The 18,996-nt window shown below is 38.5% G+C and overlaps 2 protein-coding genes across 3 annotated transcripts in view; one reads left to right on the forward strand and one right to left on the reverse strand.

The window, feature by feature from the left end:
* The window catches only part of GPR63 (G protein-coupled receptor 63), a 95,382-nt gene that overhangs the window by 28,763 nt on the left and 47,623 nt on the right, over nucleotides 1-18,996 (reverse strand). Inside the window, exon 1 of one of the 2 annotated variants that reach the window (XM_002746838.6) lies at nucleotides 9,310-9,571. The exons of the other annotated variant lie outside the window; for it this stretch is intronic. The gene's annotated coding sequence lies outside the window, so the exon portion shown is untranslated. Of the gene's footprint in view, nucleotides 1-9,309; nucleotides 9,572-18,996 lie in introns of those variants that run through there. 2 annotated transcript variants of the gene reach the window in all.
* Nucleotides 8,790-14,976, forward strand: LOC144582183 (uncharacterized). Its single transcript, XM_078369824.1, has 2 exons — nucleotides 8,790-9,665; nucleotides 11,239-14,976. The coding sequence occupies exons 1-2, from the start codon at nucleotides 9,358-9,360 to the stop codon at nucleotides 11,270-11,272; spliced, it is 342 nt and encodes a 113-aa protein (XP_078225950.1). The 5' UTR covers nucleotides 8,790-9,357; the 3' UTR covers nucleotides 11,273-14,976.

Here is an 18,996-nt window from a genome sequence, read left to right on the forward strand (position 1 = left end):
TCAGAGTAACCACTAAAACAATAGATGTAGAACTTATAGCCAATCTCCTAACCCCCTAAATAAATAAAAATAGTTAAAAAAAAAAAGTTGTGGGCAGAGGGTTAATCTATCCAAAAGAAGGCAAGAAAGGAAAAAAGACAAAGAAAAAGCTAATAAAAAATACATAATAATATGATAAATAAATCCAAGTCAGTTTTTATTCTAAATATAAGAGACTAAACTCTCCAGTTAAAAGCAAAGATCTAGCTATATGCTATTTACAAAAGACATATCTAAAATCATAAGGGTATAGATCCAACTTTAAAGCAAACAAGCAGAAAAAGGTGTGTCAAGACCATCATAATCTATAGGAAACCCTATATTGTTTTATTATTATCAAAGAAAAAGAGACTTTAATTCTAACACTATTAGAGATACAGAAGGTCATTACATATAACAAAAAAGTTAATTTCCCACAAAAAATATTTAAAAATCTAAACTCGTCTGCATCTAATAATAAACCTCAAAAGCATACAAAGCAAAAGGTGAATTAACCAGATGAAAAGAATAAATCCATCATTATAATCTCTCAGTAATAAAATGATCAAGTAGATAAAAACATCAAGAAGGATAAAGATTTAAACAGCACATTAAAATTTTCATCTTATGGATACATATGAAACTGCATCCAGAAACTAGAGAATACACATTGTTTTAAAGCTACATATGGGACATTCATTTGGAGAGAACACTTGCCATTGTCCATGGAACTAACCTTAACAAGCATCAAAGAATTGGTATAATACAGACCACATCCTTTAACCATATCACAAATAATTTATAGATCACCTACAACCACAACAAAATATGCTTAGAAATTAGAAAACATCATTCTCAGTAGCACATGGATCTAAGAAATCAAAGGAAATACGTAGGACAGGCACGCTGGCTCATGCCTAGAATCCCCACACTTTGGGAAGCTAAGATGGGAAGATGGCTTGAGCCCATGAGTTCAAGATCAGCTTGGGCAACATAGCAAGACTTCATCTCTACAAAAAATAAAAATAAAAAAAATAGCCAGGCATGGTGGCATGCACCTGGAGTCCCGGTTATTCAGGGGGCTGAGGTGGGAGGATCATCTAAGCCCTAGAGGTCAAGGCTGCAGTGAGCCATGATCACACCACTGCACCTCCAGCCTGGACAATAGAACGAGAACCTGTCTTTAAAACAAAGAAAATACTTAGAACAGTATGAAAACGTAAAAAATTCTGATAAGCAGCTAAAGTGGTGATTCTAGGGAAATTTATACTCTGAACAAAGCAAGACTCACAATTGAGCTAAGCACTCAACATAAAAAAATTAGAATAAAGGCAGAAATAAAACTAGAAACATGAAAAAAAAGTAAAAATGAACATGTTAGAAACAAATACATAAATATTTTCAAAGAACCAACTTTCGGCTTTGCTGATCATCTCTACTATATATTTTCTATTATATGCAATAAACTAAGCAAGGAAAAACAAATTACAGCTACAAACAACATTGATGAATCTAAAAAACATAACAGTGAGCAAATGAAGCAAGCATAAAACTATATATATTTACAGTAGTATGATTCTCTTTATGCATAGGCAAAAATAAAAACAAAGAATATACTGCTTTGGACTGATAAAGCAAGAGTTGCCTCCATATAAGGAATGAGTAGACAGAATTATTCTAGGTGTATTTCTTTTATTTTTTTCTCTTTTTTTTCTCCAGACGGAGTTTTGCTCTTGTTACCCAAGCTGGAGTGCGGTGGCGTGATCTCGGCTCACTGCAACCTCCGCCTCCTGGGTTCAGGCAATTCTCCTGTCTCAGCCTCCTGAGTAGCTGGGATTACAGGCATGCGCCATCATGCCCAGCTAATTTTTTGTGTTTTTAGTAGAGACGGGGTTTCACCATGTTGACCAGGATGGTCCCGATCTCTTGACCTCGTGATCCACCCGCCTCAGCCTCCCAAAGTACTGGGATTACAGGCGTGAGCCACCGCGCCTGGCCCTCTAGGTGTATTTCTTAACTTTAGTAGTAGGTCCATGAGTATTCAATCTTTTAAACTTATAGATATGTTTTATGCAATTTTAAATGTACAATATAAATATTCTTTTAAAATAACATGGCAAATCAGTTTCGAATGGATATTCTGAATTTTCCTATAAACTTTCTGTTCAACCTGTCAAACATTCCACACTGTTACATGCCTGTTATATTCCACACTGAAAATATAGTTCCTGTCATTTGAGATAGTGAAAAGGAAAATGATACTTACCTAACCAAAAAACTTATTTAGCACTTGGTCCAAGTGCTAAACTAAGTGCTAAAACAGAGGTAAGCACCAGGTATGAGGAGGGCATATAACCTAAGCCTGACTTGAAGGAAGAAAGGAAACTATTCCAGTAAAGAAAACAATGTCTGGAAAACAGTAACCATCCCAGAAACCATGTTTGGGAGTACATGCGCGTTTACCTTCTACATCCAGAACCAAATTCTAAAAATGAAAAATGCAAATATAACTGCATTCACTTAGATCATGTTTAATAGCTAAAGACAATTTTAGTTTCAAAAATAAAAGGGAGAATTTCTCTCTACATTTAGCCATCAATGTTTAAGTGTCTACAAATATCCTTTTCCTGACTTTTGCTCAGTTTATATCTCTAATTTTGTTCCTAGAAGTGACCACATGCTTCTATAGTAGCCAGCGTGATACTCAACTGATTTCAAAAGGTAATTTCTGGCTAAGATGAAGTTTCATATTATTGATAGAAAGGAAGAAAGATACAAATATATAGATAAAATATAGATGTAGACAAACATATGAGCATACATATATACACACAGCTCAAGGCTAAATTTTGTAAATTTAAATCTTCCAAATTTATTTTAAATGTTAAGAATCTAGGAGTTGGCAGCAAAGTGCAGAAAACAGAATATTTTTACATTTTAGAGATGACTATACAGGAAATGACATTCATGCACCCTATCATTCCACAATTACGTATCAATATATGTGCGCAAGAGGGCAGACGGCAATACAGTAAACTGAAATTGAAAAAGGGACAACATTCTCATGGCACACTCAACTACTGTACCTGTTTAGTTGGAAATAGCATGTATAGTTATAACTGAGCACTAATGAATGGTTTGGGATTGAGGCAAAAATCTCTATAAACAACAAGGGTTATTTCATTTGGAAAAGGCACTAGACAATCAGGTCCAGGTTCAAACCCTATCTGACTGGAGTCTTTGATATGACACTCACCAAAAAGTCTATAGAAGACAAGGAAGATGATGATTACCTCTATAGATTTTATATTGGGAATAACAGAGTGCCTTGAGGGCTATGAAAAACATCAATGCCCTTTTTTCCTCCCAAAAAAATTCTACATCTAGGGCTTTATCCAAAGGGAAAAACCATAGATGTGTATAAAAATTGAGCTATATAGTTGGGTGCAGTGGCTCACACCTGTAATCCCAGCAGAGGCTGAGGCAGGTGGATCATCTGAAATCAGAAGTTCAAGACCAGCCTGACCAACATGGTGAAACCCTGTCTTTATGAAAAATACAAAAATTAGCCAGGCGTGGTCGTGGGTGCCTGGAATCCCAGCTACTCAGGAGGCTGAAGCCCGAGAATTGCTTGATCCTGGGAGGTGGAGGTTGCAGTGAGCCAAGATTGCACCACTACACTCCAGCCTGGGCAACAAAGCAAGACCCATCACAAAAAATAAAATAAAATAAAAATAATTTTTAAAAGTTGAGTCGTAAGATATTCACTGCTGTACAGTTGAAGAAAAAACATATCACCAATAAATTGTGATGCATCCATAAAATAATACTATTCAGAATTCAAAATGTTACAGATCATTCCATGACAAGCAAAGTGGTTTATCTAATGTGAAAATTACAAAGCAATATCTATATACACTAAGGGCCATTTTTAGAAATTAAAATATCGTAGTATATTTCTATATGTTTATAAAAATAGATACAAAAACAAAAACACTAACAATATCTCTGGATGTAATTCTTTTCGTTTCTTTTTGCTTGTCTGAATTTTCTATACTTTCTTTTCTTTCTTTTTTTTTTTGAGGACAGGGTCTTTCTCTGTTGTCCTGGCTGCACTGAAATGATGTGATCACAGTTCAGTTCACTGCAGCCTCAACCTCCAGGGCTCACGTGATCCTCCCACCTTAGCTTTCTGAGTAGCTGGGACCACAGCTGTGTGCCACCATACCTGACTAACATTTTTTTAAACTTTTTGTAAAGATAGGGTCTCCCCACATTTCCCAGGCTGGTCTCGAACTCCTGGGATCAAAGAATCCTCCTGCCTCAGCCTCCCAAAGTTCTGGGATTACAGGCCTGTGCGACCACGTCTGGCCTCTAAATTTCCTATAATGAACAAGAATAACTTCTAAAGTAAGAAAAAAATCTATTATATCATGAGGGTGGAGGGTAGGAGGAGGGAGAGGATCAGGAAAAATAACTAATGGGTATGAGGCTTAATACTTGGGAGATGAAATAATCTGTATAACAAAGCCCCATGACACAAGTTTACCTATGTAACAAACCTGCACTTAAACCCCTGAACTTAAATAAAAGTTAAAAAAAAAAACAGATTTGAAACCTTGAAATAGTAACTATACATGAACTTTAGAAACAAAAATGAGAGGTTCCCAGCATCACCAAACCTGTAAGTGGGAGCAAATTTATCCAATTTCTAGAAAATGGAGAAACCTGATACTTAACTTATACTCAAAACTCACATCATTTAAGAAAAGAATAATGAGAAAGGAAAAACATTTGAAGAAGTACTGAGTGGAAACAAGCTGAGAGAACAGACTTTCTGCTAGTGCCAGACAGTGTGAAACTTTAGAAGGCATCATGGTTTATGCAGGGTTAATCAAAATGGAGTTAGGAAGACTGTTTGCTTCAAATACAAAGGAAATGGAATAAGTTAAAATAATGAAAAGAATGGATATTATTACAAAAGCACGTACTTATCTGAACATTTTTGCCTCTAGAAGACAATGGATGTTATGCCTACACCCCAACTCCCTTTGTACCCACATCCTCCCAGGATCAACTTAGAGCAAAAGATCCTACAGCAAACAGCCTTTGGCCTAATACCATACCAAACACATGGGATAGATTTAATTGATTCTTAAATGATTTTCAGTTGAAACTCTTACTCTGATCTTTCAGACTTCTTTAAATGCCTACAAATGTTATTTCTGTCAAGTTACCTATGCATTTTTTGTTTGTTTGTTTTATTTTGTTTAAAGTAGGAAGATGGAGAAAAGTAACAGCTAGAATACAGAATCATGTCCCTTCTGCACCAGCCTCCCCAGGGCAGATCCTTAGAAGTTTCCACAAAAAAGAATTTGCCTAAAATCTTTTTCAAACACTTTAATAATATAGACTGAGCTAAGTCAATTGAGAGAAAGAAGTTAACCAAGAAGCTTTGCTCAAAAACCCTAAAAGGTATGTAAAGCTTATAAATATAATAATACCTAAAGGTTTAAATTGAAAATTATCTAAGAATCAATTAACATCTATGCCTGGAGATTGGTACAGTATCTGGCTGGGGATTTTTAAATCTAAATTGGATCTGGGAGGATGTAATTCTTTAGCATATCACTCAAAGGAAATGCTGATAATAATAATCCTATTATTAATTTCAATAGGTGATTCCTACATTAACCCCATACCTGCAAATATACCATCTTTTGCCCAAGACCTGAAAGCTGTGTTAAAATCCAACTTTTCTAACTCTTCACTATGTTTATAATGAACATGAATGAACTTTCCTGTATATTAAGCTAGTTTCATGCTTGAGTTTTCTGAATCTTCTGTCATACAAACAGAAATGGACACAAATTACTTTTACCAATACTGGTGCAGAGGCTAGAAGGCATTTTATCCTATGTATCAAACTCAAAGCCTGAAACAGCTTGCTGTCAGCTTCAGAAACCATTTTTACAAGCATGGCATACTGCCTCAAGCCAACCAAATACTAAAGCATGTTGGGCTGCCCACACTGCAAATTATTTGGAATGTTCTCATGTTTCGTGGTTGCAAAAGTACCTATTTTGTGGATCATCTAGTTCAAATTAAGGGCACGTCTAACCTTAAACAGAAAATTCCCAGGAATGAAACTATAATTGACCAGGATCATATCAGCTCTGAAGGTCTATGATCTCAGGCTCATAGTCAAACACCTCAAATGTTATGCTTTGAAAGTTGAAAAACTACAACATAAACTCTGTGATACTCATTAATATGTTTCAGAGTAAACACTAAGAACTCATCCTAAATATACATGTCATAGTTGCAAAAACAGGACAAACTGGGCTGGGCGCAGTGGCTCGAGCCTGTAATCCCAGCACTTTGGGAGGCTGAGGTGGGTGGATCACCAGGTCAAGAGATCGAGACCATCCTGGTCAACATGGTGAAACCCCGTCTCTACTAAAAATAAAAAAAATTAGCTGGGCATGGTGGCGCGTGCCTGTAATCCCAGCTACCCAGGAGGCTGAGGCAGGAGAATTGCCTGAACCCAGGAGGCGGAGGTTGCGGTGAGCCGAGTTCGCGCAATTGCACTCCAGCCTTGGTAACAAGAGTGAAAACTTCGTCTCAAAAAAAAAAAAAAGGAAAAACTGCCACCTGCAACAAAGTCAAGGTCATTTGCAGCAAATATAAACACATTTCTGGTAAAAAGCTAGCAAATTAAAGACAAAAACACTCTAATAGATTATTTCATTTCTAATTCTCATACATATGCTGCAACCTAGCAGCTTCAGCTGTGAAACACGGTAACAAATATTGCAAAGGTGAATGAAATAGTTTTGCTTGTAGTAACTGGAGCACTATATTTATACATACTGTTTTTCCAAGCATTAATGGGTTCCTCTCTCAAATCAAGTGATTAAGACATCATTTCACCAGTTGGAGTACCAGCAACTTCCCCAAGGTTTTCCTCTCATGCCTTTGAGGTCTACTCTAAATCCCAGACCTATGAAGAATGTCCTAAAGGTTATTTTTGAAGTGTTAAAAGAAGACAACAATATATTGACAAGCTAAATTGTACCTAGAATTTGCCTATTGAAGCTTAAGAAATGCCAGGTTCAATTATCCATTCAGAAGAAATTCAATCCATCTTAACAGATAAATGTGGTTAGGATATGGATCCCTGATCCAAGCCTTGTTAAGCGTTCCAGAACACATTGGAAAACAGTGCTTTTCAACTTAACCAATAATGACTAAAATGCTGAAAAGATGACAAGCCCTACCAATAATTGTTTTTAGCTCATCTTTTAGACCTGCAGTTCTTGGTACACATGTATAATCAAATCCCTAAATGGTTTTCATGTTTTTTATATATTCAATAGCATCTATAGATATGGTATATATAACTATACTATATATAGTATGGATACATAAACATATGTGTGATATGGATATATACATATATAAATCCACATGTATGTGTGCGTGTATCATTTCCAAAAGACTGATTCACAAAACAACTATCCCAAATTAAATAAAACGTATACAAAAATCTCAAAGTGCTCAAATAACTCTGGGAACTAAGTCACATCCACCTTGGAACACTAAATTTTCTCTTTCTTGCCTGTAGCCCAGCAAATTTAAGGTAAAATAGTAAGTACATTGGGGTTTTAGTTATGTTTATGTTTCTAAGCAAATTTCTTTCCAAGAATGTTGGTTGGTTGCTGAAAATTTTCAGAAAGTGCTTGAGATGGTGAGTTCTTTTTTTCAGTTTCAGTACCAGTTTGTTTTACAACAAAGTGATAAAATTGTACTTAGAGAAGAAAATCTATATCCCAAACAAAATTTTTCAGTATTAATAGTTATTCTGGGATGATTTTCTTCGAAAACTTCCCACTGCAAACAAGATGTTTCCCACACTATCCCCTGTCTTGGTAGTATATTTTTCACACACAAAATTGTATGTAACGCATATACCAGAAATTCTTCATGGCACTCTTTTATTTAAATAAGCTCTCACATTCTGTTTTTATTGATGTAATCAATTATGTCACTAAAATTTTGGCTATGCAACACTTTATGAAATATAGGGACTTTTCATCAGCACCTTCAATTTGTAATTGGCAATGTGAGCGAATCAGGCAAACAGGAATACACATGGTGTAGCAGACATGGGGGTATGAGAAAATGGGGCTTCCTTTACCCACATGACACACGGGAAAAAAAAACTTACCCACGTCTGCAATGAATGTACTTTTATACTAGGTTTCATCAAATTCAACAGACATCATCCATGGATTAGAAAGAATGTCTGAAGCAGTATCAACTTAGGCAAGAAACATCAGGTTTTATCCACGATTCTTAGAAATACTACTCCTAGAACTGGTTGATGCCTTCTTAATCTAAGACACAATGAAAAACAAGCTCACCAATAAAGATAGAGAAAAATCCTATTTTGAAAAAATATGGTTTCAACTTTATGCTACCTCACTAAAAATCTGCATGCTACTACAGGAATGCCTGTATTCCCTAAGTGTCGAGTCTGAGTCTAAACATTTCATCAAAGACTAAATGATCACTTTGAAAATTTGGGCAAGACCTGGAAAATTTTTCACAAAAATTTTCATTTAAAAACCCCCATTGTTGGGGTTTTTCTTTTAAGCACTCTGAACCTCCACGATATTTTATTTATTTAAAAGAACGTTTCCGAAAAGGGGCAAAGGAGGGAAGACTGAAATCTGGGCGACGTTGAAAACCAGCCAAGGACGAAACGCACACACAGCGCCGCAAGCTGAACCACATGGAAGAGGGAATCTCTCGGAACTGTTGGAGCGCGAAGGGACCTTTCGCTCCCACAAACAAGGTAAATTTCAGCCCTCAAGCGGCCAGACCGTGATGTAAAAGTTCAAGTGGAGCCATCTCCTTCCTCTCACTCCCAGCATTGAATTCTAGATCAGAACGGCCCGGCAACGAAGGAGCCGGCGCACGGTGCCCCTCCGCAGCCGACCGTTTTCCTAGAAGGCCTAACTGCTCAGGCGTGCACGGGAGGGGGCGGGCGGCCCGGGAGAAACCGAGTCCCCGCCAGGCCCCCACCGTGTGGCCGACCGAAATCACTCCAGTCCAGCTGCAAAAAGCTTCCCGAAAACCCAGGCTTCTCCCGCACAACTTCGGTCTCTCCAGTCTCGTTCGCCCCACGCACTCCGCCAAACCGCACGCCCTGCCCGGCGCCGCGGATGCTAGCGCTCCCCGCCCCGGGCGGCTACCTGTCCCACGGGCCGGGGACCCCAGCCTCACCTCACGCGAAGGGCGGCGCGCGGGCGCCCGCGGAAGAGCCCAGGGAGCATGGCCCCATGCAGTCCCTCCCGGAACTTTCCGGACATAGCACTTCTCTCCTCCGCTGCAGAGAACCACGCTTCCAGGCGGAGGAGGAAGGAGGGCGACGATGAGGAGGTGGCGGCGGCGGCGGCGATAGAAGCGGCGGTGGCGGGAGCTGGAGCTGAAAGTGAGAAGCATCGCGGCCGAGCGCCGCCGCCTCGCGAGCCGCAGAGGGGTTCCCGCCCCCAGGGTAACCAACGCTCCCTCTTAAAGGCGCCGGCCTCCGTTTTAGACCTGGACGTAAGGGGAGGAGAGAGGAGAGAGAGAGGAAGGAGGCAAGTAAAGAGGAGGGAGGCAAGTAGAGACGGAGAGATCCCGGGAGGCCACGCCCGAGCTTCCCCAGGGCGGATCACCAGCCCCTTTCTGGGCCGCTCCCTGCCCTGAAACCCTCTGCACTCAGGTCTTGTCGCTCCTCCGCCTGGGCAAAGGCACCTAGGGTACCGCAAATGCGCCCATCCGGCGGCACTGGGGCAGCCCTCGCCGTTGGCCCGCGCCCTGCACCCCACGCCCCATTCCCAGAGCGTCACCCCGCCCCTAGTCACTAGCAGTCCTTTTAGGGTCCTTTTAGGGTCCTGGTTTCCCGCTCCCAAGTCCCCCAAAATGCACCTCCGGTGGTGATTGCCCAGTGGAATTGCGTTCCCCTAGGCTGTTCGCGTTTCTTTCCTGGTTATTCTTACTCTTTTCCAACACAATGATAAGGGTCTCACACAGAATGAAATAACTAAAAACCAGCAGAGGCCCCTAGACCGACCCCTGAAGATGTCCCTGATGCGTGGCATGGGAGACTTGCCTAGTGTCCTCCTTTACCAGACGCTCTGTTCTCTTCCAAAGGCCAATTGCCAGCTGGCCCCCCACTGGATTTCTAAAACGATTGAATTTCATCAACAGATGGGCTGTAAAGATGCCAAACAACCAGGAAGACCCCCTAGAAAAAGTATCACCTTGATACAATGGGAAATGCTGCTTTCAGTGACAAATGATATTGTTTTTCTAGCTAACAACATATGATCATTGCTGGGGCCACAGCCTCCAGTGGTGATGCCCAGGAGGGTGCCAGCATCAGCAGCTGTCATCACCCTAGTAACAGACCACAGGAGCAGTGGGCATGAGCAGCAGAAGGTTGCTACTGTCCACGGACTTGCTTTTCTACCTCATGTTTCCAAGTCTTGCTTCTTGGAACTATGGGGCTTCAGCATAGTGTTGTCCCGTTTGCACTCTGCACTGTGTCCTCTGGCTGAAGAGTTGGGCAGGCAATCTGGAATTACGATTTAGCCTGGGTTCCAAAGCTCCAGTCCTAGCCCCAAGCTCAGAGACAGTGGCATTTCCTCATTCACACAAAGGCACTTGCATGGGACATCCCTACCCTGAGACTGGACCAGAACACTCCGTTCTTTGCCTCTTGCCACCCACAGCTGTGAAACAAGCCCTTGTGTTGAACTTGTAGAAGAAGAAGGCAAGGAGAGAATATGCAAAAGGTTGGAGAAACTTCTGTAACCAGATAGAAAGGAAATAAGCCCTGGGCTCTAAAAAAAGCAGGAGACCTGCTTTTAAAAGTCTGGACCAAACTTTTAAGATGGGAAAGGAGATTATCAGTGAGCAAGAGTGAAGTCAGGATAGTTGGATGTGAGTTAGCAAAACCTACAGCAAAGGGCATTGGGATTTATTGGTTCATATGTTTATAAATCTCACAAGTAGAGCTGGCAAACACACACACATATACACACAAAAAAAAAAACTATGTTCTTAGAAATCCCTTTCTCTTCCAGATACTCAAAGAGCGTCAGAACTCAATTTCTCTGCCTGTCTTCACTGTGTGTTCATTGTACTGGTTTTATTTTCTCTAAACAGAGGCAAGACCTACATCTCCAGTCTTAACATCTAACCTCCTTAGCAATTGGTCTCATCAGAAAGAGAGCAAGCTAAAGAATATCTCATCAAACCCATGTGGATCCTGTGCTTATCTCTGAACAAACCATTATAACCATGGGATGGAACAGCAGACTGGCGTCATTTGCCTGTATCTGAAAAAAGATCAAGGGAAGCTGGGTATGGTGACTCACGCCTGTAATACCAGCACTTTGGGAGGCCAAGGCAGGTGGATCACAAGGTCAGGAGTTCGAGAACAGTCTGGAAAACATAGGGAAACCTCCCCTCTACTAAAAATAAAATAAAAAATAAAAATAAATTAGCCAGGTGTGGTGGTGTGCACCTGTAATCCCAACTACTTGGGAGGCTGAGGTCAGAGAATTGTGTGAACCCGGGAGGCAGAGCTTGCAGTGAGCTGAGATGGCACCATTGAACTCCAGCCCAGGGAACAGTATGAGACCCTGTCTCAAAAAGAAAGAAAAAAAAAAAAGATCAAGGGAAATAGTTGTATGTAACCTTCATATATACTTAAACCACAGGGACCAAGTAGAAAGAAAGAAGTTTCCCAAAGGAAAGTTAAAGTGTTGTTAATAAAGAAGTCAAGGGAATCTTGAATAGAGAAAGACTACAAATACCCACTATAATCCCCATTCCCCAGTACACACACCACTACCACCACCATCATCACCAAGGCGAGTCACCACCTCTCTCGCTTCCTTACCAATAGTCTCACGATCAGAAGAATCAGAGTGCTGATGGTCATGGAGGTGCTAGTAAGTAAACCAACCAGCCACAACCTTTGGCCTCCAAAGCCACTGAGAAGATCCTGAGTGACGTTTGTAACATTTCACAAACCATCTGCAAACAATATATAAACCATAATTGTATTCAATTATTTTTCTCCCTAAAATTATAACTCTACCTTTATGTACCTCAAGCCCACATTGATTGTCACTGTTAGGCCTTTTTTAGTTATGTAATCAATTCGATTTGATAAGAGTTCATAGGAATTCCCTGATACATACATTCCCCAAGTTAAATGAATATGTATGTATATATATATATATAAAATCACATTTCAGTATCCAAGTGCCACAGAGCCCAACTTCATTTTTAAACTCCAGTAACTTTACCTTTTCAGAGATAAAGATGTTGTCTTTATCTCTGAAAATGTGTTTATATTTTGCTTACCAAAAAATGGCAAAAAGTTTCAGGCTTTTTTTGTCTCACATAAGAACTTTTCTTGTATACTAGTTGCTAATAAAAAAAAGTTTTGTATTTTTTTCATTTGTACATTTTACAGCAGTCCTCATATATCATAGAAGTATAGACTAATTAACTGGAAGAGACTTTAGAATAACCTAAAACATCCCCTTCGTTTCAGAGCTGAAGAAATGAAAGCTCAGAGGTTGACTTGTGTAGAATCACATAACTGTTTTTTAGTATTTGCAATGTCCCTAACACACATATGCTTTTGCTAGACATTTCAAAGGATATAGAAGCAAAAGCATAGAATGTAGTCACTTTCCTCAAAGAGACATAACCATCTAAAATATAAAACAATTATAGAACATCACAATATATCATATAACTTAGTGTAAAAAATGTGTGATGATCTCTTTGTGTTAAAAATAGGAATCAGAAAAGGAGGTACTAAGGACTGGAATAGTCTTGGAAACACTTTTTAGCAAGGAAGCAATTTGATGGTCTTTTTTAAATGCAGAGAAAAAAAGGAAAGGGCTTTCCAAATGAGAAAGCAAACAAAATGAGAAGGCATAGATGGGGAAAAGATCTTGCCACTTGCAGGAACAGAAATGAAACCTGCACTGTCATGGTTGAGAAAACTGCAAGTCAGGAAATCATTTTACTGGGTTTTGACTACTATTATTTTAATTGAACAAAACAAAATCTCAGCATGCATTCTACTTAATAATTATTTGTTAAACTTGTGTTTCATTATCATCTGTTTTCTGAGTTGTGACCTGAATTCAATGTCTTGCTTTGGTTAATGTTCACAGTAAGCTCAAAAGCCTTTGGTTCTGAAGCTAAATAGACTGGGTGTGAAACTGTTTTGAGGCAAGACATTGAGGAAATAACATCTCTCCAAGCATCAACTTCTTTATGTACAAAGTATTTTCTGCACAGTCCTCTGCACACAGTAAGACCTGTAAATGCCACCTCTTATTGAGTAGATTGGATATTTTCAACCCTGACTGCACAGTAGAATCACCTGAGAGTTTTCTTTTAAATATCAATGCTTGGGGCTGATCCCCAGAGATCCAGATTCAATTTCGGGATTGACTCTGGACATCGGCAAGATTTAAAGCTGCCCAAGTGATTCCAATGTGCAATCATGGCTGAGAACCCATGGGTTGGACCCATAGCAGAATATATCCAGCACCTGAGGAGTGTGTCTCTTCCTTCAGTGAGTATACTGACTTTCATAATAATTTATGTTTCTATTTCCTCCCATAGATAGCATGCCAGGTAGTCGGCAGAATTCTAACTACTTTCTACCCTGCATCACCCCTGAAAAATCTTCAACTGTGGTACAAACTGCTCATGGTTTATCTCAATCAGTAACACAGCATGAATCCTGAGTCATAATCTCTCACATGTCTCTCCACATGTACACTTTATGGTCAGTTATCAGCATACAGCCATTTCTGGAGCAGTTAAAAGGCAGTAAAAATACCACCAAAAACTCCCTACAGAAAAGAAGAAAGGCTAGAAGTAAGTGGCATTAGAAATCCATAAGCTGAATAATTAGCAAATGATTCATTAAATTCCAGCTATTTTCATCCTAACTTTAAATAGTGTAGTTTCTAAACACAGTAATTACTGATGAGCTTTTTGTAATTTTACATTCAGTAATCCCTCTTAAGTGTTCATAATTTATACAGATTTTTTGCTAGTCAATCCTTTTGTGTATGAAGGAGTAAACATTTACAAATACAACTTGTCCAAGAAATTTAGAATCCAAATCACTCGTATTTTGACTGGTTGTTTTGTCTATGTAAATCCAGACTTTTCTGAACTTTGGCTGGAAAAAGATAATAAAGGTAGCATAAACTTGAATTTTCCCCAAAGAGACATAGCAATGAAGATAAAGGAGGAAAAACACTATAAACTACAAGTGTGATAAGCAGATACCATGTGCTTCATTATGTGACAAAAATCAGAAGTACACTGGACCACAAAGTGGTATTATTATCTGAGCAACTGAATCTGAGTCTAAGCAAGCCTCTAGAAATAACAGGAAATACAGGGGACAGAGGATCAAGTTAGAAATCATCTGAAGGAAGCAATCAATCAAATACAGAATGTCAAACATTCAATAAGCAAAACGACCTGATTTCTATACAGAATCAATGACATGAAAAAACGGGTCAGGCTATAAAAGAGTAAAAGAGATTTAAGGATCATAATTAAATGCCATATATAGACTGTATGTCCTGTTTGGCACAAACAACCTGTGAAGATAACTCTTGAAATAATCAGGAAAATCAGATGATGGACTAAGTATTAGATACTATAAATGAATTATTGTTAATTATGTTAGATTTGATAATGGCATGACAGTTATATATAAAACCAATATGTCATTGGGGTGTATATTGAAGAATTTTATAGTCCTTCAAAAAGATTGGAAGGAGGAATAGGTGAAAAAAAGGACTAATAATTTTTGAAGTTGGTAGATGGAGGTTTATTAACTTGTACTTATTATTATTGAATATTGGAAAACTCCATAATAAAATTTTTAAAAATTTCTATTTGATGTTGAGCTAATCTTTTATTAAAATCTTTCTCTTGGTTTTGCTAATAGAACAGTGAAAAACATATGTGGGTCTAGGCCTGGTTGCATGTCAAGTATCTTTAGAAACAAGCTTTAAGTTCCAGACATCTTCTATTATAATATTTTTGACCAGTATTTGTTGGTTATATTCAAAGCATCTTTCAACCCACTGTACACTGAGGACAAGACTCTAATGCCTGTCTCTTTGCTAAGGGAACCCTCAGTGGCATATGATTGGACCAAAAGGGTGACCAATGAGAGACTCTGTAGGGGAGAGCACACTCCATCCCACACAGCTACCTCTCTGCACTGCAGCTGCTTATTCTCCAGTTATCTCTGAGCTTCCATCTTTCTCAGGTGGCTGGTGTCCAATGACTAGCTCTGGCTGCCTCCACCTTAGGATGTCCTTGGTGAATTCTATGGTTAAATCCATAGGGACTAACTGGTTGATGCTTCTATTCTTTTTGTAAGCCTTAGTAATCTCAGAGCTTGAAGACTGGTTCTTTAAATCAACTCAGTCAGACAAAAATAAAGAATAAGTTGGGTGCAGTGGCTCATACCTGTAATCCCAGCACTTTGGGAGGCAGAAGGGGGTGGATCATGAGGTCAGGAGTTCAATACCAGCCTGGCCAAAATGGTGAAATATTGTCTCTACTAAAAATACAAAAATTAGTCAGACATGGTGGCAGGTGCATATAATCCCAGCTACCTCAGGAGGCTGAGGTGGAGAATTGATTGAACCCGGGGACAGAGCTTGCAGTGAGCCAAGATTACACCACTGCAACCCAGCCTGGGTGACAGATCAATGCTCCATCTCAAAAAAAGAAAAAAAAGAATAATGAACAAAACCTTCAAAATATATGATATTATGTAAAGAGACTGAATCTATGACTCATCGTCATTCCTGAAAGAGAGAAAGCAAGCAACTTGGAAATACATACTAGAAGACATTGTCCACAAAATTCTCCCCAACCTTGCAAGAGAGGCCAACAATCAAAATCATAAAATGCAGAGAACCCCTGATAGATACTATATAAGATGACCATCCTAAGACATATCATCATCAGATTTCCCAAGGTTAACATGAAAGAAAAAATATTATAGGCAGCAGAGAAGAGGCTGATGATTATGTACAAAGAGAGCCCCAAAAGGCTAACAACAGATCTTTCAGCAGAAACTCTATAAACCAGAAGCAATTGGAGGCCTATATTCAGCATTCTTAAAGAAAAGAAGCTCCAACCAAGAATTTTATGTTCAGCCAAACTAAGTTTCATACATAAAGGAAAAATAAGATTCTCTTCAGAAAAGCAAATGCTATAGGAATTTGATACCACCACACCTGCCCTATAAGAGGTCCATAAGGGAGTGCTAAATATGGAAACAAAAAAGCATTAGCAGGCACCACAAAGACATACTTAAGTAAATAGACCACTGACACTGTAAAGCAACTAGACAGTGAAGTCTGCATAATAACCAGCTAACATCACAATTAACAGGGTCAGATCCACACATATCAATATCAACTTTGGATGTAAATGGGATAAAGGCCCCAATAAAAAGGCACAGAGTGGCAAGTTGGATAAAGAAGCAAGACCTAACTGTATGCTATCTTCAAGAGACTTATCTCACATGCGATGACACCCACAGACTCAAAATAAAGGGATGGAGAAAAATCTACCAAGCAAACAGAAAACAATAAAAACAGGGGTTACTATTCTAATTTTGGACAAAACAGACTTTAATCAACAACAATTAAAAAGACCAAGAAAGGAGTTACATAACGCTACAGAATCCAGTTTAACAAGAAAATTTAACTATCTTGTCTGATAAATATATCTGCACCCAACACAGGAGCACTCAGATTTATAAAGCATGTTCTTAGAGACCTGTGAAAAAGATTAAATAACTACACAATAATAGTGGGAGACTTCAACTCCCACTGACAGCATTAGATCATCAAGGTAGAAAATTAACAAAGATATTTAGGACTTGAACTTGACCAAATAAACCTAACAGACATCTATAGAACTATCCACCCAAAAACAACAGAATATATATTCTGCTCATGTGCACATGGCACATACTAAAATCAACCACACAATTAGCCATGAAACAATTATTGACCAATTCAAAAAAATCCAAAATCATAACAACCATTCTTTTGTACCACAGCACCATAAAAATAGAATCAGTACTTAGAAAATAGCTTAAAACAATACAATTGCATGGAAATTAAACAGCCTACTCCTGAATTACTGTGGGGTAAACAAGAAAATTAAAGCACAAATCAATAAATTCTTTGAAACTAATAAAAACAAATACCAGAATCTCAAGGACACAGCTAAAGCAGTGTTAAGAGAAAAGTCCATAGCTCTAAAGGCCCACATTAAAAACAGAAAATCTCAAATTAACAATCTAACATCCCACCTAAAGGAACTAGAAAAACAAGAGCAAACCAAACCCAAAACTAGCAGAAGACCAGAAATAACCAAAAACAGAGCTAAACTGAATGAAATATAGAGAAGTGAAAAGCCATTCAAAAGATCAATAAAAGTAGAGATTTGTTCTTTGAAAGCATAAATAAGATTAATAGACTGGTAGCTAGTCTAGCAAAAAAAAAAAAAGAAGATCCAAACAAACACAATGAGACATGACAAAGGAAACATTCCCACCTACTCCATAGAAATAAAGAAAGCTCTCAAAGACTATTACAAATACCTCTATGTGTAGAACAACAACAACAACAAAAACCTTAAAAAACCTACAAGAAATTGATAAATTCCCGGAAAGACATAACTGCCCGAGATTGAACCAGGAAGGAACTGAAACCCTGAACAGACCAATAACAAGTTTTGACAAGAACTTGTATTTCTGGTTGGTAGTAATAAAAAGCCTACCCTACCAACCAGAAAAAGCCCAGGACCAGGCAGATTCACAGCCAAATTCTACCAGATATATGAAGAAGAGCTGGTATAATTCCTACTGAAACTATTATAAAAAATTGAGGAAGAGGTAATCCTCTCTAACTCATTCTATGTAGCCAGCATCATCCTGATGCCAAAACCTGGTAGAAACGCAAAAAACAAAATTTCAGGCCAATATTCTTGATGAATATAGATGCAAAATTCTTCAATAAAATACTAGCAAACCAAATCTAGTACCACATCAAAACGTTAATCCACCACAATCAAGTAGGCTTTATCCCTGGATGCAAGGATGGCTCAACATATGCAAATCAATAAATGTGATTTATCACATAAAGAAAAACAAAAACAAAAACTACAAGATCATCTTAATAGATGCAGAAAAGGATTTCAATAAAATTCAACATTCCTTCATGTTAAAAACTCTCAACAAGCTAGGCACTGAAGGAACATACCTCAAAATAATAATTACCATCTATGACAAACCCACATCCAACATCATACTGAATGGACAAAAGCTGAAAGAATTCCCCTTGAGAACTGGAACAAGACATGGATGCCCACTCTCACCACTCCTATTCAACCGAGTATGAGAAGTCCTAGCCAGAACAGTCAAGCAACAGAAAAAAAATAAAATGTATGTAAATAGGAACAAAAGAAGTCAAACTATCTTTGTTTGCAAATGGATATTATTATATATCTAGAAAACCCCATATGGCCTCGCTCAAAAGCTCCTGGATCTGGCAAACAACTTCAGAAGTTCAGGATGCAAAATCAATGTACAAAAATCAGTAGCATTTCTATATGCCCACGACACCCAAGCTGATAGCCAAATCAAGAATGCAATCCCATTCACATAAGCCACAAAAAGAATAAAACACCTAGGAATACAGCTAACCAGGGAGGTGAAAGATCTCTACAATGAGATATACAAAACTGCCGAAAGAAAGCATAGATAACAAACAAATGGAAAAACATTCCATGCTCATGGATAGGAAAAGTCAATGTTTTCCAAAGCAA

Source organism: Callithrix jacchus, chromosome 4 (genome assembly GCF_049354715.1).
Source record: "Callithrix jacchus isolate 240 chromosome 4, calJac240_pri, whole genome shotgun sequence".
NCBI classification, from domain to species: domain Eukaryota; kingdom Metazoa; phylum Chordata; class Mammalia; order Primates; family Cebidae; genus Callithrix; species Callithrix jacchus.